This window comes from Anomaloglossus baeobatrachus, chromosome 1, assembly GCF_048569485.1.
Source record: "Anomaloglossus baeobatrachus isolate aAnoBae1 chromosome 1, aAnoBae1.hap1, whole genome shotgun sequence".
In the NCBI taxonomy this organism is placed as follows: domain Eukaryota; kingdom Metazoa; phylum Chordata; class Amphibia; order Anura; family Aromobatidae; genus Anomaloglossus; species Anomaloglossus baeobatrachus.
In genome coordinates this window covers 124,564,386-124,590,917 of record NC_134353.1, presented here as the reverse complement: position 1 = coordinate 124,590,917, position 26,532 = coordinate 124,564,386, and the positions used below count along the sequence as shown (strand labels likewise).

The following is a 26,532-nucleotide window of genomic DNA, read 5'->3' as shown; positions in this document are numbered from 1 at the left end:
TCCAGGATTGACCTCCGCTTCCAGGAACGGACCAAGGAAGTACTCCGGTAGAGGAGACCGATACGCCATGTCTCAGCAATCCAGAGACCCGCCGCTCCCCTGTCGGTGCCATCCAGTTCTACTCCCGAAACCATGCAAGTGGATCGCCTGTGGCAGGAAGGAGCGGATCGCCAGGGGCCTATGCCTCTACTGTGGTGCCCCATCTGATTCGTTCCTGCCCAGACCGGCCAAGAAACTCCAAAGCCTAGGGTTGGTAGGGGAGGCTACCCTAGGCGTCGGAGCACTCGCATCCCCAGTAACGCTGACCACGCAGGAGACCCGGTTCACGGCAGAGGTGTATTTGGATTCTGGGTCAGCAGGCAACTTCATACAACAAGCCACTGTGGACAAATAACGGATTCCCATTATACCGCTCTCAAGTCCTCTTGTGATCGCCTCCGTAGACGGGAGACCTCTCTCTGATTCCGTATTATCCATCACCGAACCCATGGAGCTCCGTATAGGCGCGCTGCACACTGAGAAAATCAGCCTAAACCTACTGCCTCATCTGGCTCACTCGCTCCTCCTGGGTGGCAAAAACGCAGACAGAATTAACATGTTGGTCACCACAAAAATGCAGCCAAAAAAAGCTTTAACGTGTGGAAAGGAAAACTGAAATCTCAGAGTTTGCTGAGGAAGGAAATACATGCAGTGTGTGGACCAAAACTGCACCCAAAAATGCTGCGCAAAACTGCGGTGTGCTCATGAGGCCTGAAGATTAAACATATTGCTGCCTTCTTCTAAAAACAGCACCACACCTGTTCACAGGTGGACACAGCTCTATATACTCCAATGGAGCGGAAGTAGAACACCAACCTATGGACATATGTGGCGCTTTTTTTTTTTGTTCTTGTTATTGCAAAAAAATAAAAAAAAACAAAAAACAAAACAGTCATGTTTTAATTTTGCTCATTCTCCTTAAAGAGAAGGTATCGTCAAAAAAAAAAAAAAAAAAAATAATAACTGAAAAAATGTAAAGTATGTAATGTAAATAATGTTTACATGTTTTGTTTAAATATTTTTTTTAATTGTGCAAAATATAAAAAAAAAAAAAAAAAAAAAAAAAAGTTTGATATTTTCCACTGTTAAACATTAGGGGGAACAGCTTCTGAAATCCTACTGAATTTCCACTGTATAAAAAGCTCAGATTACAGCCTGCTGTAAAGTGGGCGGAGTCTGCTCTCCTGTGTGTGATGGCACACCTCCCTCCTCCTAATCTGAGTGTTTACAACAGATAACAGAGAATGACATGTAAGGACACAGTGCACAGCAATTTTCCTGGTGACCAGAAATGTCTAAAGTGTCACCAAGGACAGCTGGAGTATCACACAGGATAAAATTAGATACACGGCTCTGCAGACAGTATCACACAGGATAGGATTAGATACACAGCTCAGCAGACAGTATGACACGATAGGATTAGATACACAGCTGTGTAGACAGTATCACACAGGAGAGTATTAGATACACAGCTCACTGGGGACCTTGTGCCACACACACAATCACTCCTGATGGGGACCTTGTGCCACACACACACACAAAATCACCCCTGATGGGGACCTTGTGCTACACACACACAATCACCCCTGATGGGGACCTTGTGCCACACACACACACACAGACACACAATCACTCCTGATGGGGACCTTGTGCCACACACACACACAAAATCACCCCTGATGGGGACCTTGTGCCACACACACACACACACACACACACACAAAATCACCCCTGATGGGGACCTTGTGCTACACACACACAATCACCCCTGATGGGGACCTTGTGCTACACACACACACAATCACCTCTGATGGGGACCTTGTGCCACACACACACAATCACCCCTGATGGGGACCTTGTGCCACACACACACACACACACACACACACACACAATCACCCCTGATGGGGACCTTGTGCCACACACACACACACACACACACACACAAAATCACCCCTGATGGGGACCTTGTGCCACACACACACACACACACACACACACACACACACACACACACACAATCACCCCTGATGGGGACCTTGTGCCACACACACAATCACCCCCGATGGGGACCTTGTGCCACACACACACACACACACACACAAAATCACCCCTGATGGGGACCTTGTGCCACACACACACACACACACACACACACACACACAATCCCCCCTGATGGGGACCTTGTGCTACACACACAAAATCACCCCTGATGGGGACCTTGTGCCACACACACACACACTATCACCTCTGATGGGGACCTTGTGCCACACACACACATACACACACAATCACCCCTGATGGAGACCTTGTGCCACACACACACACACACACACACACACACAATCACCCCTGATGGGGACCTTGTGCCACACACACACACACACACACACACACAATCACCCCTGATGGAGACCTTGTGCCACACACACACACACACACACACAATCACCCCTGATGGGGACCTTGTGCCACACACACACACACACACAATCACCCCTGATGGGGACCTTGTGCCACACACACACACACACACACACAATCACCCCTGATGGAGACCTTGTGCCACACACACACACACACACACACACACAATCACCCCTGATGGAGACCTTGTGCCACACACACACACACACACACACACACACACACACAATCACCCCTGATGGGGACCTTGTGCCACACACACACAATCACCCCTGATGGGGACCTTGTGCCACACACACACACACACACACACACACACAATCACCCCTGATGGGGACCTTGTGCCACACACACACACACACACACACACACACACACACAATCACCCCTGATGGGGACCTTGTGCCACACACACACACACACAATCACCCCTGATGGGGACCTTGTGCCACACACACACACACACACAATCACCCCTGATGGGGACCTTGTGCCACACACACACACACACACACACACACACACACACACACCTTTCACATCATTCCTCTCTGTGACCTCCGGTGGGCGCTGCAGGCAGCTGTGCTGCATGCCATCCTCCCCTGCGTCCGGACGACATTTCACACATCCGATCGCATACACGCACACATCCGATCGCATACACTCACACATCCGATCGCATACACTCACGATATCGCACATACCTGTACAATCGCGCGCACACACTCACAATATCCGGAGACAGCACATGCTTCCCATGTGATCCTCTCGCAGGTCCTGGAAGCTCACTGCGCAGTATCGCAAGCGCAGACACACACTCACAATCACCCCTGATGGGGACCTTGTGACACACACACACACACACACACACACACAGCAGCGGCGGGCAGAGCTGGGGGAGCTGCGGCAGCGGGCAGAGCGGGGACTTGGGAGAACGGAGGGAGGGGGTGTCATTGGAGACGGTAACGGCAGGGGGGAGGGGCGGCGTCAGTAGCTGGGGCAGAGCAGGGGCTGGGGAGAACGGAGGGATGGGATGTCATCGGAGACAGTAACGAGGGGAGGGTAGGCGGCCCGTACTCACACATCCCGGCGGGTGACAGGGGTAAAGTGGAGCAAACAGCACACGCTGTGAGCTCCACAATAATGGCGCTGAACTCCTCCCTCTGTTGTGTTCTGGACAGCCCAGGGGGCGCATCCAGGTCACAACAGACGCCCACTGCAACGTACTTCATGGGGTCGGAGCCCGACTATCAGAGTCTATGCACAGGGGCTGCCATAAAGGAAGGAGTTACTGTCGTTACACACACAGCAAATCCAGCATGGCAGCCCCCAGTGCCGCCAGTAAAATAAGAATTACATAAAAAATAAATAAGCAGCGATTTTCATTTCGTATTAGAAATACTTGATTTCATAATCACTATTTTTAATACAAATATAAAAAACCGCGATACCTTCCCTTTAACATAGACATCCTCTTTTTTTTTTTCTTGAAGTTGTTTACATAAAACAAATTATTTTTGGATATAGAGACTAAGCACAACCCCCCCCCCCCTCCTCCCCAAAAAAACAAACCAGTACAAACCTTTTGACGTGGCTGATTAGGTAAAGACACCACTACAGTATTACAGATTGCAAGTGCAAGGAAAAAGTCAATAATATAAGACGTCTCCAGGCAAGTCTTTTCAGCTAAATTAGACAGATACAGAAAACGAGGAGTGATGCTGCAAAACTTTTTTAGTAATCCAGAGTCTGGCACCACATCTTTTTCCTGTAAAAGACAAAAAGGTTTAAAGGGGATTGCATCATCAAAATACGACAAAAAGCCAGTATTGTTTAAATTACATTGACTCCATGTGAAACATATTTCTACTTTTTACACTGATCACGGAGCTTCACAGGAGGCAGACTAGTCCTGCTGTGTACGAGAGATTCCTTCTCGGTCATAAAAAAAAATAAAAACAAGGCTCAGATATGTGAAAATATGAAAACAAAAAACAAAAAAAAAAAAAACAAAAAAAAAAAAGCATAGAACGCCAAACGCCTCTTTTATAACACTTGAATAAACCAGTGTTAATTATTAGGGATAATCGAATACCTCAAATATTCGGCTTCGCGAATATTTTCAGAATACGTCGCCGCTATTCGACTATTCGATGCGCAATATAGGTCTATGGGAAACCCGAACAACAACTATTCGGGCTTCCCATAGACTTACATTGCGCATCAAATATTCGCATATCGGCGACCTATTTGTCGGATATTCGCGAAGCCGAATATTTGAGGTATTCGATCATCCCTATTGATCACTATTGAGTCCTCTCTCCACAGAACACAACCCTATAGACATCAATGACAAGCCCAGGCTGTCTGCCTATAGCCCATGTGGCTGAAAAGAACTTGTGAAAGTTGAATATAAATATAATCAAAAGAAATAGTAAATAAATAAATATAATCAAATAATATAATAAATATAATATAATCATAAAATATAATAATATAATAATAAATATAATCAAAAGAAAAACAGAATAAAAAAATACAAAAAAAAACAACGCACTAAAAAAGGGAAGAAACAGATTCAAGAAAATATGTTCCAATGTTTTATTTTAATTAGCAAGAAAAGAAAAGTCGAAAAACCTACAAACGCATACCATAGGGCTGCTGAATGCAACGCTTCTTAGATGTGGTGGAGAACCCGGCCCGTCACCTTCTCCGTGCGGTTCGACACCGATTACGGGCAGCTTGTTCAGTGACTTGATACTTGGGGTGCTCCTTATAGACTTTGGGCTGTGATTTTTGAACTTGCAGCTTGTACATTTAGAGGAGCAGACGCCATCCATTATATCTTCCGAATGCAGATCCGACTCTTGATAGGTCTCTAGCCTTTTAGCTTTGAAAACCAATAGATGAAAAATTCAAAATAAGAAAATGATAATCTTCAAGCACGAAAAAAATAAATAAATGGATAGAAATCAAGGTTTGCTTCAATCCTAAAATTAAACCAAAATGTGAAATCTATACATAACATGTCAGGTGCATATTTACTAATACATGAGAAAAAAAAGACAAAAGGGTATTCCCATCTCCAGGATCCTATCCCAAGTAGGTGTAATAATATTAATAATAATATTAGCAAATACCTCCAATTAGAAATGTAGTATAGTTCTCCTGATAGAACCATGTCTCTTACCTCATGTGCAGGGCATTGCAGCTTAGGTATCCATGGTTACGAGGATGAGGAACTAACTGTCACTATATGAGTGGACATAACCATGGATACCTAATCTGCAATGCCCTGCACATGAGGTAAGGGACATGGCTATAATCAGATGAACTATACTACATTTCTTATTGAAGGTATTTGCTAATAATAATAATAATAATAATAATAATAAAAAATAATAAAAATATTACTACACCTACTACACATTGGGATAGGGGATCTGGGAGATGGGAAGTTATTTCTGCATTGACCAGACCAATTTTTATTAGGCACCTCTGAAGTGATCCACACGCTAAAGTCATATATTGGCTGCATGTTTGGTTTATACTTTTCTCCCTTGAGATAATTCTGCCAGTGGCTCAATCACACAAGACATGGCAGCCCAAAACTATAGCAGGTCACTATCTTGGCTAGTAAAAGCATTCCAAAACTGTGCAGTCCATATGGTTAATTGGAAATAGAATATCCAATTTTAGGCCATAGTGGAAACTTCCAGTAAGTAAAACGCTTTCTAGCAGCAACCGGGCCGCAATAAAAGTGAATGAACTAGTTGACATATCTAGCGCCATACCATTCTCCTCATGAGAGTAGTCCACCCCAGCAATGCTGCACCTCCGGAACACCATTTTGTTCTCAGTTAAGGTGCCCGTCTTGTCAGAGAAGATGTACTGGATCTGCCCCAGATCTTCAGAGATATTCAGAGCTCTGCACTCAATGAGGGAGTCAGACTTCTCACAATAGAAGTCCTTGTCATTCTGGATGAAGTAGAGCTGCCCGAGCTTCACCACCTCAATGGAAACGTAGAGCGAGATGGGAATCAGCACCTAGAAAAGAGAACAAACATTCTGGATAATGCGGACAATTCACCGGGACCTTTAAAATAGTTAATGCACAAGCACAATGGCCGCAGCAGCATAGAAACTGTGCGTATCAGAGGGCTTCATTACTATTGGACTACTTATATTCAATGTTTCGACGGTAAAAAAATAAAATAAAAAAAAAAGCATACCTCACCTCTCAGATTGGTGCCACTCTTCTGCCCATGCAACATACATTTTAGTTTTTTGTAAAAGGGAACCTGTCCCCTGATTTGGGCCCTATAAGCTGCGGCCACCACCAATAAGCTCTTATATACAGCATTCTAGAATACTATATATAAGAGCCCAGGCCGCTGTGTAGAACGTATAAAACACTTTTATAATACTCACCTAGGGGGCGGTCTGGTCCGATGGGTGTCGCTGCTTTCCGGTCCAGGGCCTCCTCTCTGCTGCGATCGTCGTCCTCCTTCTACCCAGCCAAGTATGGATGATGTGTCCTGCGCAGGTAGTGTGCATGCGCGGATGGTCTATAACCTTGCCTCACACCTGCACATTACAGTACTTTGATCTGCCCTGAGCAGGACACATCATCCATACTTGGCTGGGTAGGAGAATGGCGATCGCCGGAGAGAATAGGCGCCAGACCACAGAGAACCGACACCCATCGGACTGGATCGCCCCTTAGGTGAGAATTATAAAAGTGATTTTTACATTAGACAGCAGCCTGGGCTCTTATATACACTGTAGTATTCTAGAATGCTGTATATAAAGAGCCCAATGATGGTGGCCGCAGCTTATAGGTGCCAAATCTGGTTACAGGTTTCCTTTAAGTGGCTTTCATGTATGGGGCACTTTTTCTGCTTCAATTGACTCAATTATTACCATGTTGCTTTTTTCCCACAAGGTAAAATACACGTGCAAATAAACAGCACCATTGAATTGAATAGGAGGCTTATTCAAAACAGGACTTAAAAGGAAGCGTTTTTTTTATTTGTGCACAAAAATCCACATCTAGAAATACTCCATGTGAAAGTATCCTTTATGGTAAATCATCTGCAAAATCCAGGATGGAAAATCTCTGCTATTCCACACTTACCCCAACAAAGACAGCATCTGAGTATAACAGACAGAAAAATTATCCGTTAATTCAAACATCAAATTCATATTGTGGCACCGACTCTAAGGCCCTATGCGCACACTGCGTTTTTACCCGCGGTTTTACCTGCAGTTTTGCTGCAGAAATTTCTTGAGAAATGTTTGTAACCTTTCTGCAGACATTTCCCAGCAAAAACTATGGGAAAAAAAAAATAGCTGTGCGCACACTGCGTTTTTTTCTCAAGAAAATTCTTTCTGCATAATTTCTTGAGAAAATGTGCATGTCACTTCTTTTCCGCAGGTACCTGCGGTATTTCACTCCATTCACTGTAATGTAATCGCGAAAAACCGTGGGTATACCGCAGGTTGCAAATGATGTGCGGTATACCCTCAGTAGAGCCGCGATTTAATGTTCATCACTACTCTGCGTTTTGCAGGGAAGTGATGTCATTATGACAGGAAGAGGAAGCAGAGCATAAACACACACACACATCACTCTCCCTGGACGCCGCACGGATGCACTTCCGTGTGACCTCCATCGGGTGCCCGTGCAGTCTGTGTCCCGCTCCAGACCCGCGGCTGCCCGCACTGCTTCTCACACTGCAGTTCTGGCAGCCGCGGGGATGACGAGCGCTGCTGTCAGGAGGTTAGATGAGATCATTACCTGCTGTGACGATCTCCTGCTCTCCTGACGTCAGCGCGGTCACTGCCTTCCATTGCCCGCCGAGTTCTCACATCAAGTCTCGCGAGCGCCCCGAGACTGTCACTAGTGGTGACGTCATGGGCTCCCGCGATTCTTCGCTGAGAACGCGGCGGGCATAGAAGTCAGTGACAGCGCTGACGTCAGGAGTGCAGGAGATCGTCACAGAAGGTAATGATCTCATCTAATCTCCTGACAGCAGCGCTCGTCATCCCTTTCAGTGACCTGGGCTGACCTATTGATGTTAGCTCAGGTCACTGCACTGCTCTCCCAGCCAATGGGGAACATTCTGTTCTTCATTGACTGGGACAGTGGTATGGATCGTTGCGGAACCCCTTATTGGATTATGCCGGACCCGGATTTGATTGTTCTTTTCAATAAATTAGTGAAAGAGGGAATGTTTTGGGGAGTGTTTTTTCAAATAAAACTTTTTTGTTGTCTATTTTATATTTCTTACTGACTGGGTAGTGATGTCAGGTATCTGATAGACGCTTGACATCACTAACCCCAGGGCTTGATGCCAGGTGACATTACACATCTGGCATCAACCCCATATATTACGTCGTTTGCCACCGCACCAGGGCAACGGGATGAGTAGGGGCGAAGCGCCAGGATTGGCACGTCTAATGGATGCGCCACTTCTGGGGCGGCTGTGGCCTGCTATTTTTAGGCTGAGGAGTGTCCAATAACGGTGGACGTCCCTAGTCTGAGAATACCAGACCACAGCTGTCCGCTTTACCTTGGCTGGTGATCTAATTTGGGGGGGACCCGACGTTTTTTGTTTTAAATTATTTATTTAATGTAAAATAACAGCGTGTTTTGGATTACCAGCCAAGGTGAAGCTGCCAGCTGTGGTTTGCAGGTTGCAGCCGTCTGCTTTACCCTAGCTGGCTACAAAAGAAAGAGGGGACCTCACGTCTTTTTTTTAATTGTTTATTTATTTTTTGGCTAAATACAAGGCTAAGCACCCTTTAGTGCCACATTAAAGTCACTAAAGGGTGTAAGCTTAGAATATGCAGGGAGGTGGGACATTATAGGTCTTTCTCATCTATTATCTATCTATCTATCTATTCATGTATCCATCTTTCCCTTGATAGGGCAGTAAGACCCCCATTTCAGAAGTTAATACAAAATACTGCTTAATAAAGATTCAATATGCTTAATACAGTTTAATTGGTCACGATGACCCGTAGACTCTCAGTGAATAAAATACCAGTTTGTACCAGGCACACCTATGATTATATTACTGTAATAAAGATAATTACGTGCGAAGCATAATTTTCTGCTGAAATAAACATATTGATCAGATATTACTTAGCTATACCAAAACTGCAGATGTTAGGAATAATATTAACCATTTAGTGACGGAGCTAATTTTCACCTTAATGACCAGACCAAATTTTGCAATTCTGACCAGTGTCACTTCATGAGGTTATAACTCTGGAACGCTTCAACGGATCCCGGTGATTCTGAGATTGTTTTTTGGCACATATTGGACTTCATGTTAGTACCAAATTTAGGACAATATTTTTTGCGTTTATGAAAAGAAGGGAATTTTGTTTACTTACCGTAAATTCCTTTTCTTCTAGCTCCTATTGGGAGACCCAGACAATTGGGTGTATAGCTTCTGCCTCCGGAGGCCACACAAAGTATTACACTTTAAAAAGTGTAACCCCTCCCCTCTGCCTATACACCCCCCCGTGCATCACGGGCTCCTCAGTTTTGGTGCAAAAGCAGGAAGGAGGAAACATAAATTGGTCTAGGGTAAATTCAATCCGAAGGATGTTCGGAGAACTGAAACCATGAACCAAAAGAACAATTCAACATGAACAACATGTGTACACAAAAGAACAAACAGCCCGAAGGGAACAGGGGCGGGTGCTGGGTCTCCCAATAGGAGCTAGAAGAAAAGGAATTTACGGTAAGTAAACAAAATTCCCTTCTTCTTTGTCGCTCCATTGGGAGACCCAGACAATTGGGACGTCCCAAAGCAGTCCCTGGGTGGGTAAAAGAATACCTCGATAAAAAGAGCCGACAACAGCCCCCTCTTACAGGTGGGCAACCGCCGCCTGAAGGACTCGCCTACCTAGACTGGCATCTGCCGAAGCATAGGTATGCACTTGATAGTGTTTCGTGAAAGTGTGCAGACTAGACCAGGTAGCCGCCTGACACACCTGCTGAGCCGTAGCCCGGTGCCTCAATGCCCAAGACGCACCTACGGCTCTGGTAGAATGGGCTTTCAGCCCTGAAGGAATCGGAAGCCCAGAAGAACGGTAGGCTTCAAAAATCGGTTCCTTGATCCACCGAGCCAAGGTTGACTTGGAAGCCTGCGACCCCTTACGCTGGCCAGCGACAAGGACAAAGAGCGCATCAGAACGGCGCAGTGGCGCCGTGCGAGACACGTAGATCCGGAGTGCTCTCACTAGATCTAACAAATGCAAATCCTTTTCACATTGGTGAATTGGATGAGGGCAAAATGAAGGTAAGGAGATATCCTGATTGAGATGAAAAGGGGATACCACCTTAGGGAGAAAGTCCGGGACCGGACGCAGAACTACCTTATCCTGGTGAAAAACCAGGAAGGGGGCTTTGCATGACAGCGCTGCAAGCTCTGACACTCTTCGGAGTGATGTAACTGCCACTAGAAATGCCACCTTCTGCGAAAGACGTGATAGAGAGACATCCCGCAGCGGCTCAAAAGGTGGTTTCTGAAGAGCCCGTAGAACCCTGTTGAGATCCCAGGGTTCCAGCGGCCGCTTGTAAGGTGGGACTATGTGGCAAACTCCCTGCAGGAACGTGCGGACCTGCGGAAGCCTGGCTAGACGCTTTTGAAAAAACACGTAAAGCGCCGATACTTGTCCCTTGAGAGAGCCGAGAGACAAACCCTTGTCCATTCCGGATTGAAGGAAGGAAAGAAAAGTGGGTAAGGCAAACGGCCAGGGGTAAACCCCTTATCAGATTACCAGGCTAAGAAGATCCTCCAAGCCCTGTGATAGATCTTGGCGGACGTCTTCTTGGAAGGCTTGACGACTGCGAGTGCCGCCCTGGTGGTTGATGTACGCGACCGCCGTGGCGTTGTCCGACTGTATGCGGATCTGCCTGCCCTCCAGCCACCAATGGAACGCCTTTAGGGCTAGATACACTGCCCTTATCTCCAGAACATTGATCTGAAGGGAGGACTCTGTCGGAGTCCAGGTTACCTGAGCCTTGTGGTGGAGAAAAACCGCTCCCCACCCTGACAGACTCGCGTCCATCGTGACCACAGCCCAGGATGGGGGCAGGAAAGATTTTCCCTTCGACAGAGAAGTGGGAAGAAGCCACCACTGAAGAGAGGTCTTGGCTGCCAGAGAAAGAGAGACGTTCCTGTCTAGGGACGTCGACCTCCTGTCCCATTTGCGGAGAATGTCCCATTGGAGTGGACGCAGATGAAACTGCGCAAAGGGAACTGCCTCCATTGCTGCCACCATCTTCCCCAGGAAGTGCATGAGGCGCCTCAAGGGGTGTGACTGGGCCCGAAGGAGAGATTGCACCCCTGTTTGCAGCGAACGCTGTTTGTCCAGCAGTAGCTTGACTATCGCTGAGAGAGTATGAAACTCCATCCCGAGGCAAGTCAGTGATTGGGTCGGAGTCAATTTTGACTTTGGGAAATTGATGATCCATCCGAACCTCTGGAGAGTCTCCAGAGCAACGGTCAGACTGTGTTGACATGCCACCCGGGAGGGTGCCTTGACTAGGAGATCGTCTAAGTACGGGATCACCGAGTGGCCCTGAGAGTGTAGGACTGCCACAACGGATGCCATGACCTTGGTGAAGACCCGTGGGGCTGTCGCCAGACCGAAAGGCAGTGCCACAAACTGAAGGTGTTCGTCCCCAATGGCGAAACGCAGGAAGCGTTGATGCTCTGGTGCGATCGGCACATGGAGATAGGCATCCCTGATGTCGATTGATGCTAGGAAGTCTCCTTGAGACATCGAAGCGATGACAGAGCGGAGGGATTCCATGCGAAACCGCCTGGTTCTCACATGTCTGTTGAGCAATTTGAGGTCCAAAACGGGACGGAAAGAACCGTCCTTTTTTGGCACCACGAACAGGTTGGAGTAAAAACCGCGACCACGTTCCTGAAGGGGAACAGGGATCACAACTCCTTCTGTCTTCAGAGTGTCCACCGCCTGAAAAAGTGCAACGGTTCGCTCGGGGGGTGGAGATGTTCTGAAAAAACGAATCGGAGGACGAGAGCTGAACTCTATCCTGTAACCGTGAGACAGAATGTCTCTCACCCATCGGTCTTGGACATGTGGCCACCAGGCGTCGCAAAAGCGGGAGAGCCTGCCACCGACCGAGGATGCGGTTTGGGGAGGCCGAAAGTCATGAGGCCGCCTTGGAGACGGTGCCTCCGGCGGTCTTTGGAGGACGTGACTTAGACCGCCATGCAGAAGAGTTCCTCTGGCTCTTCTGTGGCCTGTTGGACGAGGAGGATTGGGATCTGGCTGAGGGCCGAAAGGACCGAAACCTCGCTTGAATTTTTCGTTGCTGAGGTCTCTTTGGTTTGGGCTGGGGTAAGGACGAGTCCTTTCCCTTGGATTGCTTAATAATTTCATCCAATTGCTCGCCAAACAATCGGTCGCCAGAAAAAGGCAAACCGGTCAAGAACTTCTTGGAAGCAGAGTCTGCCTTCCATTCGCGTAGCCACATGGCCCTGCGGACTGCCACCGAATTGGCGGATGCTACCGCTGTACGGCTAGCCGAGTCCAGGACAGCATTCATGGCGTAGGATGAAAATACCGACGCCTGAGAAGTCAAAGACGCTACTTGCGGAGCAGAGGTACGGGTGACCGCATTAATCTCAGACAGACAAGTTGAGATAGCCTGGAGTGCCCACACTGCTGCAAAGGCTGGGGCAAAGGACGCGCCTATGGCTTCATAGATGGATGTCATTAGGAGCTCGATCTGCCTGTCCGTGGCATCCTTGAGCGATGAACAGTCAGCCACTGCTACTACGGATCTAGCCGCCAGTCTAGAGACTGGAGGATCCACCTTGGGACATTGAGCCCAACCCTTAACTACGTCAGAGGGGAAGGGGTAACGTGTGTCATTAAGGCGTTTAGTAAAGCGCTTGTCCGGAAAAGCTCTGTGCTTCTGGACAGCATCTCTGAAGTTAGAGTGATTGAAGAAAGCACTCCGAGTACGTTTGGGAAACCTAAACTGGTGTTTCTCCTGCTGTGAAGCCGACTCCTCTACAAGTGGAGTTGGAGGAGAAAGATCTAGCACCTGGTTGATGGACGCTATAAGGTCATTTACTATGGCGTCCCCTTCAGGTGTATCAAGATTGAGAGCAACGTCAGGGTCAGAGTCCTGGGCTGCGACCTCCGCCTCATCCTCCAGAGAGTCCTCAAGCTGAGACCCCGAACAGCGTGATGAAGTCGGGGAAGATTCTAAGCGAGCCCGCTTAGCCGGTCTGGGACTGCGGTCCGTGCCGGAGTCCTCCACGTAATAACTAGAGGCCACCCCAGAAGCACGCTTCGTTGCAGACCGAGAGGGGCCTGGGGGCGATCCCGCAGTGCCCGGGGCCTGTGTAAGGGCCGGTCTGGACTGCAAGGCCTCTAGTATCTTAGCAGACCATTTGTCCATAGACTGAGCCATGGATTGTGAAAGTGACTCAGAGAGTTTCTCAGCTAAAACTGCCAACTCTGTCCCTGCCACCTGGACAGGGGAAGCTGGCGGTTCTACCTGGGCCGAGGGTCCCACCAGTGCCCGAGGCTCCGGCTGAGCGAGTGCCACAGGGCCCGAGCATTGCTCACAGTGAGGGTAGGTGGAACCTGCAGGTAGCATAGCCGCACAAGAGGTACAGGTTGCAAAATAACCCTGTGTCTTGGCACCCTTGCTCCTTGTGAACGACATGCTGTTGTCTCCCAGGAGAGTGAACACTGAGGGTATATAGCCACAAGCTAACAGTACAGCCGAACCGAGAAAATGTATACAAATATAATATATATATATATATACAGTTCGGCACCCTAGGGGGACCAGCACCGGGTGACCGATGTGGCTTACCGACCGCTCAAGCGGTGTGTGGCCACCAGATTCCCTGCCTCGGGTCTCCCAGAGCTGCTGCCAGAAGTCCTCCACCGGCAGAATGTGTTTAAAACATGGCTGCCGGCGTTCACAGGGGAGGAGGGAGCCGTGGGCGTAACTAAAAAAGTGCGGGAATCTGGTGCCCCAGAGTGATTAGTGAGGGGGGAGGAGGACACCTGAGTGTGCTCCAGCCCTCACTGTCTGCGTCAGGCCGACCGTCCCGCCCTTACCCCTGACTGGCAGGCCCGGGGGCGGGAGTTTAAGGCACTAGGCCGCAAAAGCCGGGGACTAAATTTAAAACCACGGCCGGCAAGCAGGCGCAGTCGGCGCGGTAGTCCCGGTCGTCATACCAACACAGCAGCCGCTGCAGCGTCTGAGGCCAAAGTGCTCCATGCACCGTCCCTAAGGGGACACAGAGTACCTGTAGATGCAGGGTCCTGTCCCTGATGATACTCAGTCTCCTGTCCGTCAGAATCCCACAGGGGCTGCGGAGGGAGCCCGGTCCCAGTGCCTGGATGACCGGTTAGGATCCCACTTCTCCCAGAGCCCCTAAGGGATGGGGAAGGAAAACGGCATGTGGCTCCAGCCTTTGTACCCGCAATGGGTACCTCAACCTTAACAACACCGCCGACTCAGTGGGGTGAGAAGGGAGCATGCCGGGAGCCCTGTTAGGGGCCCTCTTTTCTTCCATCCGATATAATCAGCAGCTGCTGCTGACTAAAATGGGAGCATGAGTGAATGTGTGCCTCCTTCAACACAAAGCATAAAAACTGAGGAGCCCGTGATGCACGGGGGGGGTGTATAGGTAGAGGGGAGGGGTTACACTTTTTAAAGTGTAATACTTTGTGTGGCCTCCGGAGGCAGAAGGTATACACCCAATTGTCTGGGTCTCCCAATGGAGCGACAAAGAAAAATTGAATATTGGCAAAAATTTTGAAAATTTTGCAATTTTCAACTTTTGAATTTTTATACCGTTAAACCAGAGATTTCTGTGACACAAAATAGTTAATAAATAACATTTCCCACTTGTCTACTTTACATCAGCACAATTTTGGAAACAAAATTTTTTTTTTGTTAGGAAGTTAGAGGGGTTCAAAGTTTATCAGCGATTTCTCATTTTTACATCAAAATTTACAAAACCATTTTTTTAGGGACCACATCACATTTGAAGTGACTTCAATAGGCCTAGATGACAGAAAATACCCAAAAGTGACACCATTCTAAAAACTGCACCCCCCAAAGTACTCAAAACCACATTCAAGAAGTTTATTAACCCTTCAGGTGCTTCACATGAACAAAAGCAATGTGGAATGAAAAAAAGCAAAAATTAAATTTTACCTAAAAATGTTGCTCTAACCCAAATTTATTCACTTTTAGAAGAAATAACACAACAAAATGGACCCCAAAACTTGTTCCCCACTTTCTTATGAGTGCGCCGATACCCCACATGTGGTCAGAAACCTCTGTTTGGACAAATGGGAGGGCTCGGAACAGAAGGAGCAATATTTGAATTTTGGAAAGCAAATTTGGCTGAAATAGATTGCGGGCACCATGTTGCATTTACAGGTCCGCTAAGGTACCTAAACAGAAGAAACCCCTCACAAGTGACACCATTTTGGAAACTAGACCCCTCAAGGCTTCTATCTAGGGGTATTAGTGAGCATTTTAGATCCACAGGTACTTCACAGATTTTGTTAACGTTACGTTGTCATATTGAAAATTTTAATAATTTTCTCAAAAATGTTGCTTTAGCATCAATTTTCTCACTTTTTCAAGAGGTAATTCCAAAAATTTGACCTCAAGGTTTGTTAACTACTTTTTTATGAGCGCGGTGATACCTCACATGTGGTCTGAAACCTTTGTTTGGACAAATGGGAGGGCTTGGAACGAAAGGAGCAATATTTGAATTTTGGAAAGGAAATTTGGCTGAAAAAGATTGCGGGCACCATGTCACATTTGGAGGACCCCTAAGGTACCTAAACAGCAGAAACCCCGCACAAGTGACCCCATTTTGGAAACTAGGCCCCTCAAGGAATTTATCTAGATGTTTGGTGAGTACCCTGAACCCCCAGGTGCTTCACAGAATTTTAGAACGTTGAGCCATGAAAAAAAAAAATAAAATTTTACCACAAAATTGTTATTTCAACCAGGTAGCTTTTTTTTTTTTACAAGAGTAAAAGGAAAAAATTCAGCATAACATTTATTGTGCAATTTCTCCTGAGTTTGGCGATACCTTATATGTGGTGGAAATCAACTGTTTGGGCGCATGGCAGGGCTCGGAAGGGAAGGAGTGCCATTTGACTGCAAAATTGGCTGGAATCAATAGCGGACGCCAGGTTGCATTTGGAGAGCCCCTGAGGTGCCTAAACAGTGGAGGTCCCCCACAAGTGACTCCATTCTGGAAACAAGACACCTCAAGGCTTTTATCTAGGTGTATAGTGAGCAGTATGAATAAACGAATACTTCACAGAATTTGATAAGCTTAGGTTGCCATATTGAAAATTTTCATTTTTTTCACAAAAATGTTGCTTCAGCATCAAATTTCTCACTTTTTCAAGAGACAACAACAAACCGTGGACCCAACAGGTTGTTATCCAATGTCTTATGAGCCCACATGTGGCCAAAAACCTCTGTTTGGATAAATGGGAGGGCTTGGAATGGAAGGAGCACCATTTGAATTCTGGAAAAGTTGAAATAAATTGCGGGCACCATGTCACATTTGCAGGGCCCCTTGGGTACCTATACATTAGAAACCCCCCACAAGTGACTCCATTTTGGAAACTGGATTTTATTCAGGAGTATAGTAAGCATTTTGAATCCACAGGTACTTCACAAAAATGTTGCTATAGCAACCAATGTCTCACTTTTAGGCTATGTGGCCATGATCCAGCGACATGGCGTCTAGTACACAGTGTCAGCCTCCTGCAGAGATGTGAGTGTTGTCCACGGGAGAACGCAGCTGCCCATGCCCACGATTTGGGTTCAGGCCGCTGTGGAGCTCTATGCTACCTGCAGAGAACACTCATCTCCGCAGCATAAATTGACATGCTGAGGCTCGGGAAGCTGCGCCACAGGTCGGTTTATGCTGCGGAGAAGAGAAGTACATTGGGCAAGCACATTGGGCATGGGATTTCTAAAAATCCTTCCACTGTGCTTCTACTGCACAATGCAGCGTTATGGACACAGGGAAAACACTCTGCGCCCAAAACGCTGCAAAACCCGATTGTGGGCGCACAGCCTAAAATGCTACAATGGATGAATGGATAGATGTCAAACATATATAACGTCCCACCCCCTGCATATTCTAAGCTGGCGCCCTTTAGTGCCTTTCATGTGGCACTAAAGGGTGCCTAGCCTTGTATTTAGCCCCCCAAAAAAATAATAATTAAAATAAACGACGTGGGGTCCCCCCTATTTTTGATAGCCAGCTAGGGTAAAGCAGACAGCTGTAGCCTGCAAACCACAGCTGACAGCTTCACCTTGTCTGGTGATCAATTTGGAGGGCTCCCCAGGCGTTTTTTTTTTAAAAAAAACAAAACGTGGGGTCCCCCCCAAATTAGATCACCAGCCAAGGTGAAGCGGACAGCTGGGGTCTGGTATTCTCAGGGTGGGAAGAGCCATGGTTATTGGACTCTTCCCAGCCTAAAAATAGCAGGCCGCAGCCGCCCCAGAAGTGGCGCATCCATTAGATGCGCCAATCCTGGCGCTTCGCCCCAGCTCATCCCGCGCGCCCTGGTGCGGTGGCAGACGGGGTAATATATGGGGTTGATACCAGCTGTAATGTCACCTGGCATCAAGCCCTGGGGTTAGTGATGTCACGGCATCTGAACAGATACCCGACATCACTAACCCAGTAAGTAATAGAAAAAAATAAAGACAAAAAAAAAATTTATTTGAAAAAACACTCCCCGAAACATTCCTCTTTCCCCAATTTATTGAAAATAAAGAAATTCCGGTCGCTGTAATCCATTTTGGAGGTCCCACGCCGACTCTGGATCTTCTAGAATATGGGGGGCACGTTCAGGGAACGTATCCCCCATTTTCTGGAAGAGCAAGCTCCCCATGAGCAGTGTGGGTGCAGTAATCTGAGAATACTGCACTCACACTGCCCCAGTCCAACTTAGGGCAGAGTGACCTGCAGTAACCTCATTCCAGAATATGAGGGGCACGCTCACAGAACGTACCCCCCATTTTCTGGAACAGCAGTCTCTCCATGTGAGGAGTGTGGCTGCAGATTACTGCACTCACTCTCCCCCGGTCCACAGTGGAGCAGCCTGTGCATCAGCGACGTCAGCGTCCCTGCAAGACTGACGTCGCGGATGCACAGGCTGCTCCACTGTGGACCGGGGGAGGAATCCAGCTGACAGCCGCTGTCTGCGCATGCGCCGCCAGCATTCAAGAAGGAGGCGGCGTGATCGCGGGACGGATCACCAGACAGGTAGCGTATGACGTATGACCGGGGGGGGGGGTGACGGGGGGTGACCTAGTGGGACCTGGGGACACCTTTCTGTCGCATGTCACGTGTCACATGCGGCATAAAGAGCAGAATGAATGCGGCCGCGCGCCGCCATCTTCCACGCTCCGGAGGGGGGAGGGGGGGTGGCTCTGGAGACCCGGAGGGGGCTCCGGTGACCAGAGGGCTCCGGTGGACCGGAGGAGGGGTCAGGGGGAGGACATTTCCCTCCGATCTGAAATGTTTGATCATTTCAGATCGGAGGGAAATTAATGAAGAGCCGGCGGCAGCAGTTTTCAGCGTGCGTCGGCGCCATCTTGCACGCTCCGAAGGGGGGCTCTGAAGAACCGGAGGGGGCTCCAGGGACCAAAGAGCTCCGGTGTACCGGAGGAGAGGTCAGGAGGGGGACATTTCCCTCCGATCTGAAATGTTTGATCATTTCAGATCGGAGGGAAATTAATGCAGAGGCGGCGGCGGCGGGAGTTTTCAGCGCGCGTCGGCGCCATCTTGGATTTTCCGGAGGGGGGGGGGTTTGGATGGATTTCTCCGGTACCGGGGGCTTTGGGGGCACTAAGGGCTCACATTTATTTCTCATCTGACATGTTTGATCACGTCAGATGAGAAATAAATCAATTTTACCAGCCATTTATTTTTTATGTTGTCGCCGGTATACGGTGTATACCGGCGATCGCATTAACGGGGTGAATAAAAAACACCCCGATTCATAATATGGGGGGTCTCAGCTACCCCCGGTAGCTGAAACCCCCGAGATTTTCGGTCGCTGGGGGGCGCTACAGGGTTTTTTCGGGCCGCCGCTTTAAAGCGGCGGAACAGAATAAGTACCCTGTTTTGCCGCCGCTTTAAGTCGTACGGCCGTCGTTATGGGGTTAAGACATGATCATGCCATGCATTAGATCATAATGGACTTTGGCTAACACGTCCACACATACACGTCCACACACCTACCTGTGTATAAATATGGGATGATTCGCTCAATAAAACTTATGGTATTTGCATTTTTACCCAGGCTCATTATTGACTCTGCGTCAATTGCACTCGAACTGCAGTCTTACCATCCAATTTGGCTACCTTCCAATATATCTAAATGGTCTGACTTAGACCACCTTAACACCCTCTAACCATTATCTGTCTGTCTATCGATTATCTATATTTATTGCAGTTACAGCATAAAAAACCGCAGGGACCAACCGGTTACCGCAGATGCGGTAATCTTCAACTTCCAGAAGTTTCTCAAGAAATTTTCTTGAGAAAAATCACTTTTCTAGTGCGCACATAGCCTAAATGCGGAATACCATGGCAAAAAATGAGATGTGAATAAACCCTTTCTTCACCAAGATTATGCATCTAAAATAAGACACCTGGGGGGTGGCCAGGGTGTAGATTTAGAGGTTTATGCTGGTGCTGGCCATTATTAGTATCTCCACAAGTTACAGGAGTGGTCCACTACTCAGACAAGCCTCTTCTCAATTAGTTTGCTCCTTGTTAAAATAAAAACACTTATACTCCCTTCCAGAGTCGGCACTCGTTCTCCTGAGGCTCACATAACATTTTTATGTCACGCGAGTGTTGTGCTCAACGAGCGCTGGATTACTTCTTCCCGCCTTTGGACAAATTGAACCAAAAGAAGAAGTCAGAGCTGCAGCTGTCCAATAGCCTCCTCTTGATGTTTGAAACGTCCAAAGGAGGAGAGAGTGAAAACTGCCTTGATAGGATGCAGGTCTCATGTGATGTATTAACGTTATGTGAGCCCTGGGAGAGCGAGTGCCCACAATGCCGGAATGGTATCGGAAGGGAGGGGGTTTTTTCCATTTTAAAGGGGGCAACACTCTGATTGAGAAGGGGCTGTATGAGTAGTGAACAATCCTTTTAACTGAAATATAGTTAACCATTACCTGCAGGATGATTATCATTGTCCAAAACATATAGAAGCCAGCCAATGCTGGAGATAACCGTTCTCCATTAGATTCCGGCAAGATGAAAAGGGGAGGTTCTGGATAGCTCCGCAGCCATATTCCATAGCCTAATGTTGGGAGTAACACAGATTGTCAGGTCTGTAAGGAGGCTGATCTAGCTGGAAAATAAGCAAGATCGTCCTTTTTACACAAGATGAAGTGTTGGACTAGAGATATTTCTATAACATTTAGATATAGCAAATATTCAAACTATTAATAGTAATAAATCTGATTTATTACGTACGTCTTTGGTTATAATTCTGAATATGCTGAAATAATCCATGTAACTTACCCAACGCTCCAATCAAGCACATCATCAATAGGAGCAGGACGCACCACAGAATATCAGAATTCAGCTGCCGCTCCAGTTGGCTCCTCTTGTATCGAGGGCCGCTATTGTTCAACATAGTCTTTGTATCATGTCCTAAAACAGAAAAATTACTTCAGAGCGAACAAATATAGTAAAATCATTAAAAGGCAAAACCTCTGGGATTCCCAATATATTTAGTAAATGAGCGGACTGTAGTTTAGTAACATTTTATCATGAAAAAAACAACTCTCCATGAACTGAAATCCTCATAGGCTTATGCTTTCCCAGAACAGAGAATGTGAACAATGAGCACTGCAGCGTAAAGCATGGTGGAAGACAAACTGCAACTGGAGCCCTGACATTTAAAATGAGAAAGAAGATGGATTTCTGTCCCCTGATAAAAATCTGCTCAAAGTAGAAAATAAATAATAGGGGAGCACAAAAGAAAAAGGAAGCCTGAAGATATATATTTACAGACCACTATCAATATTAGCCCAGTGTTTAGTACTGCCTAAACTAATGATATAAAATGTAAAGTTTGCCAATTAGGACTATATAAAAAATTAAGTAGACAAAAAAAATGTATTTATTTCTTTCATTCTGGAACATAGGCCTCAATCTTCTCTGTCTGATAAACCAGGGAATGCATTTAGAGACGTACAAAAGTGTGTGATTATTAAAGGGAATCTGTCACCAGATTTTACTACCCTATCTGAAAGCAGCATAATGTAGGAGCAGAGACCCCGATTTCTGAGATGTGTCACTTATTGGGGTGCTTGCTGTAATTTTGATTAAAAATGGTGTTTTATAATAACAAAAACAATAATAGTAATAATAGTAGTAATAATAATAAATATAATAATAACAATTCTTTATTTTTATATAGCACCATCATATTCCATAGTGGTTTACATACATCAGCAACACTATTTCCATTGCGGCTCAATCTGAACTCCCTCTCAGTATGTTTTACCTACTGCAGATCTAGCAATTCTGAACTCCATGTAACCCCGCCCACAAGAATGATTGGCAGCTTTCTGCCCATGTACAGTGTACACATTTGCTAGTGGTGGGGGCGGGTTATACAGCGCTCATGAATATAGAGTACTACATGACAGCAGGTTTACTAGTTCTCTAGTGATAACCTCCTTCTGAGATAAGTGATTTTATCAAAACTACATTAAGTAGCCCAGTAAGTGACATCGCTGGAATCAGGGTCTCTGCCCCTACATTATACTGCCCTCAGATGGGGGAGCAAAAACCTGGTGAAAGAGAAGACAGGGGGAGTAGACAGGGGGAGTAGACAGGGGGAGTAGACAGGGGGAGTAGACAGGGGGAGTAGACAGGGGGAGTAGACAGGGGGAGTAGACAGGGGGAGTAGACAGGGGGAGTAGACAGGGGGAGTAGACAGGGGGAGTAGACAGGGGGAGTAGACAGGGGGAGAAGACAGGGGGAGAAGACAGGGGGAGAAGACAGGGGGAGAAGACAGGGGGAGAAGACAGGGGGAGAAGACAGGGGGAGAAGACAGGGGGAGAAGACAGGGGGAGAAGACAGGGGGAGAAGACAGGGGGAGAAGACAGGGGGAGAAGACAGGGGGAGAAGACAGGGGGAGAAGACAGGGGGAGAAGACAGGGGGAGAAGACAGGGGGAGAAGACAGGGGGAGAAGACAGGGGGAGAAGACAGGGGGAGAAGACAGGGGGAGAAGACAGGGGGAGAAGACAGGGGGAGAAGACAGGGGGAGAAGACAGGGGGAGAAGACAGGGGGAGAAGACAGGGGGAGAAGACAGGGGGAGAAGACAGGGGGAGAAGACAGGGGGAGAAGACAGGGGGAGAAGACAGGGGGAGAAGACAGGGGGAGAAGACAGGGGGAGAAGACAGGGGGAGAAGACAGGGGGAGAAGACAGGGGGAGAAGACAGGGGGAGAAGACAGGGGGAGAAGACAGGGGGAGAAGACAGGGGGAGAAGACAGGGGGAGAAGACAGGGGGAGAAGACAGGGGGAGAAGACAGGGGGAGAAGACAGGGGGAGAAGACAGGGGGAGAAGACAGGGGGAGAAGACAGGGGGAGAAGACAGGGGGAGAAGACAGGGGGAGAAGACAGGGGGAGAAGACAGGGGGAGAAGACAGGGGGAGAAGACAGGGGGAGAAGACAGGGGGAGAAGACAGGGGGAGAAGACAGGGGGAGAAGACAGGGGGAGAAGACAGGGGGAGAAGACAGGGGGAGAAGACAGGGGGAGAAGACAGGGGGAGAAGACAGGGGGAGAAGACAGGGGGAGAAGACAGGGGGAGAAGACAGGGGGAGAAGACAGGGGGAGAAGACAGGGGGAGAAGACAGGGGGAGAAGACAGGGGGAGAAGACAGGGGGAGAAGACAGGGGGAGAAGACAGGGGGAGAAGACAGGGGGAGAAGACAGGGGGAGAAGACAGGGGGAGAAGACAGGGGGAGAAGACAGGGGGAGAAGACAGGGGGAGAAGACAGGGGGAGAAGACAGGGGGAGAAGACAGGGGGAGAAGACAGGGGGAGAAGACAGGGGGAGAAGACAGGGGGAGAAGACAGGGGGAGAAGACAGGGGGAGAAGACAGGGGGAGAAGACAGGGGGAGAAGACAGGGGGAGAAGACAGGGGGAGAAGACAGGGGGAGAAGACAGGGGGAGAAGACAGGGGGAGAAGACAGGGGGAGAAGACAGGGGGAGAAGACAGGGGGAGAAGACAGGGGGAGAAGACAGGGGGAGAAGACAGGGGGAGAAGACAGGGGGAGAAGACAGGGGGAGAAGACAGGGGGAGAAGACAGGGGGAGAAGACAGGGGGAGAAGACAGGGGGAGAAGACAGGGGGAGAAGACAGGGGGAGAAGACAGGGGGAGAAGACAGGGGGAGAAGACAGGGGGAGAAGACAGGGGGAGAAGACAGGGGGAGAAGACAGGGGGAGAAGACAGGGGGAGAAGACAGGGGGAGAAGACAGGGGGAGAAGACAGGGGGAGAAGACAGGGGGAGAAGACAGGGGGAGAAGACAGGGGGAGAAGACAGGGGGAGAAGACAGGGGGAGAAGACAGGGGGAGAAGACAGGGGGAGAAGACAGGGGGAGAAGACAGGGGGAGAAGACAGGGGGAGAAGACAGGGGGAGAAGACAGGGGGAGAAGACAGGGGGAGAAGACAGGGGGAGAAGACAGGGGGAGAAGACAGGGGGAGAAGACAGGGGGAGAAGACAGGGGGAGAAGACAGGGGGAGAAGACAGGGGGAGAAGACAGGGGGAGAAGACAGGGGGAGAAGACAGGGGGAGAAGACAGGGGGAGAAGACAGGGGGAGAAGACAGGGGGAGAAGACAGGGGGAGAAGACAGGGGGAGAAGACAGGGGGAGAAGACAGGGGGAGAAGACAGGGGGAGAAGACAGGGGGAGAAGACAGGGGGAGAAGACAGGGGGAGAAGACAGGGGGAGAAGACAGGGGGAGAAGACAGGGGGAGAAGACAGGGGGAGAAGACAGGGGGAGAAGACAGGGGGAGAAGACAGGGGGAGAAGACAGGGGGAGAAGACAGGGGGAGAAGACAGGGGGAGAAGACAGGGGGAGAAGACAGGGGGAGAAGACAGGGGGAGAAGACAGGGGGAGAAGACAGGGGGAGAAGACAGGGGGAGAAGACAGGGGGAGAAGACAGGGGGAGAAGACAGGGGGAGAAGACAGGGGGAGAAGACAGGGGGAGAAGACAGGGGGAGAAGACAGGGGGAGAAGACAGGGGGAGAAGACAGGGGGAGAAGACAGGGGGAGAAGACAGGGGGAGAAGACAGGGGGAGAAGACAGGGGGAGAAGACAGGGGGAGAAGACAGGGGGAGAAGACAGGGGGAGAAGAGAAATTAATCCCAATTCTTGCTGCTAAAAATTAAGGAACTTTGACAGACCGATTCAAACAAAGTGTATAAAGAAGACTTCAACATAGCATTGTAACCTTGTAGCGCTGGAGTCCTGAGTTCAAATCCCACCAAAAACAACATCTGCAGGGAGTCTGTCAGTGTTTGGGGGGGAGGGTTTCTTCAGTTTTCTCCAACCCTCCATAGACATACTGAAAGGGAATGTAGATTGCAAGCTCCAACGTGGACACTGGACAGTGATAATGTCTGTAAGGTGCTGGGGAATATGATGGTTCTATATATGTGTCTGTTTACACAGACCGACTGGTGGCACGATAAGACAGCCGATCAGTAACCTACTACCGATTGGCTGTTTGAATGCTGGTTTACACATGCAGACTAAAGTAAACAATGCGCACCAAGTGATTTATAATAGATGGTTCAGTGCACATAGGCTGCCACAATCCTCAGCAGTGTGGGTCCTGTTGACACTGGACGATGCACCACTGAGAATGATGATCATCTTTACTGCATAAAAGATCATTTCTTCTGATGAACGAGTGTTTCTCTCATTTAGTAGGTGATTTGAAGCCTCTTTACATGGCAAGACAATTGTTGAAAAAGTGTCTATGATTATCTTGCAGTGTAAATGCCCCTTTAAAGTTCATTTTATTCAATAGATCTTGGAATAATAAGAATTTCCACAGTTGGATGTTACATAAAATGTTCCTGTGCTGAGATCTTATATATGTGTCCCTGCTATGTACTGTGTAATGGCCGTGCCTGACCTACAGGGACATGGTCTGATCCCATACCACATGTATTGGGCAAGGGTGGTGGTAGTAAGAGGGGGGCGGGGGGTTGTCACAAAAGAGTATAAACACAGTACAGTATGAGGATTACAGAGGATTCTTTGTTGTAAAGCATTCTTTAAAAACCCGGCAGGGAAAGGTTTTACCTCAAAAGTAAAAATGTTTTACCTTTTACAAAAAGAATCAGCTGTGATCCCATGCTGTAATACCTGTATACTTTATTACTTCCTCCCCTGCCCAGGAGCTGTGGTATGATCAGACCATGTCCCTGTACAGTCAGACACGGCCATTACACAGTACACAGCAGGGACACATATATAAGATTATCTCGGCACAGGAACTTTTTTTTGTTTTTTTAAAGAACATCAAATTGTGAAAATTGTTATCCCAATGTGTAATGAAGGGAATTTTGTTTACTTACCGTAAATTCCTTTTCTTCTAGCTCCAATTGGGAGACCCAGACAATTGGGTGTATAGGCTATGCCTCCGGAGGCCGCACAAAGTATTACACTAAAAGTGTAAAGCCCCTCCCCTTCTGCCTATACACCCCCCGTGCTCCCACGGGCTCCTCAGTTTTGGTGCAAAAGCAAGAAGGAGGAAAAAAATTATTAACTGGTTTAAAGTAAATTCAATCCGAAGGAATATCGGAGAACTGAAACCATTCAACATGAACAACATGTGTACACAAAAAAAACAGGGGCGGGTGCTGGGTCTCCCAATTGGAGCTAGAAGAAAAGGAATTTACGGTAAGTAAACAAAATTCCCTTCTTCTT

General features: G+C 48.1%; 1 protein-coding gene across 2 annotated transcripts in view; it reads right to left on the bottom strand.

Moving 5' to 3' along the window:
• The window catches only part of ATP10D (ATPase phospholipid transporting 10D (putative)), a 187,627-nt gene that overhangs the window by 56,898 nt on the left and 104,197 nt on the right, over positions 1-26,532 (bottom strand). For both annotated transcript variants that reach the window (XM_075347014.1, XM_075347013.1), the window contains 5 exons: positions 21,093-21,224; positions 20,741-20,868; positions 6,261-6,513; positions 5,118-5,356; positions 4,049-4,234 (listed from right to left, as the gene is read on the bottom strand). In XM_075347014.1, coding sequence (XP_075203129.1) covers positions 4,049-4,234; positions 5,118-5,356; positions 6,261-6,513; positions 20,741-20,868; positions 21,093-21,224 — 938 coding nt within the window. The remainder of the gene's footprint in view (positions 1-4,048; positions 4,235-5,117; positions 5,357-6,260; positions 6,514-20,740; positions 20,869-21,092; positions 21,225-26,532) is intronic.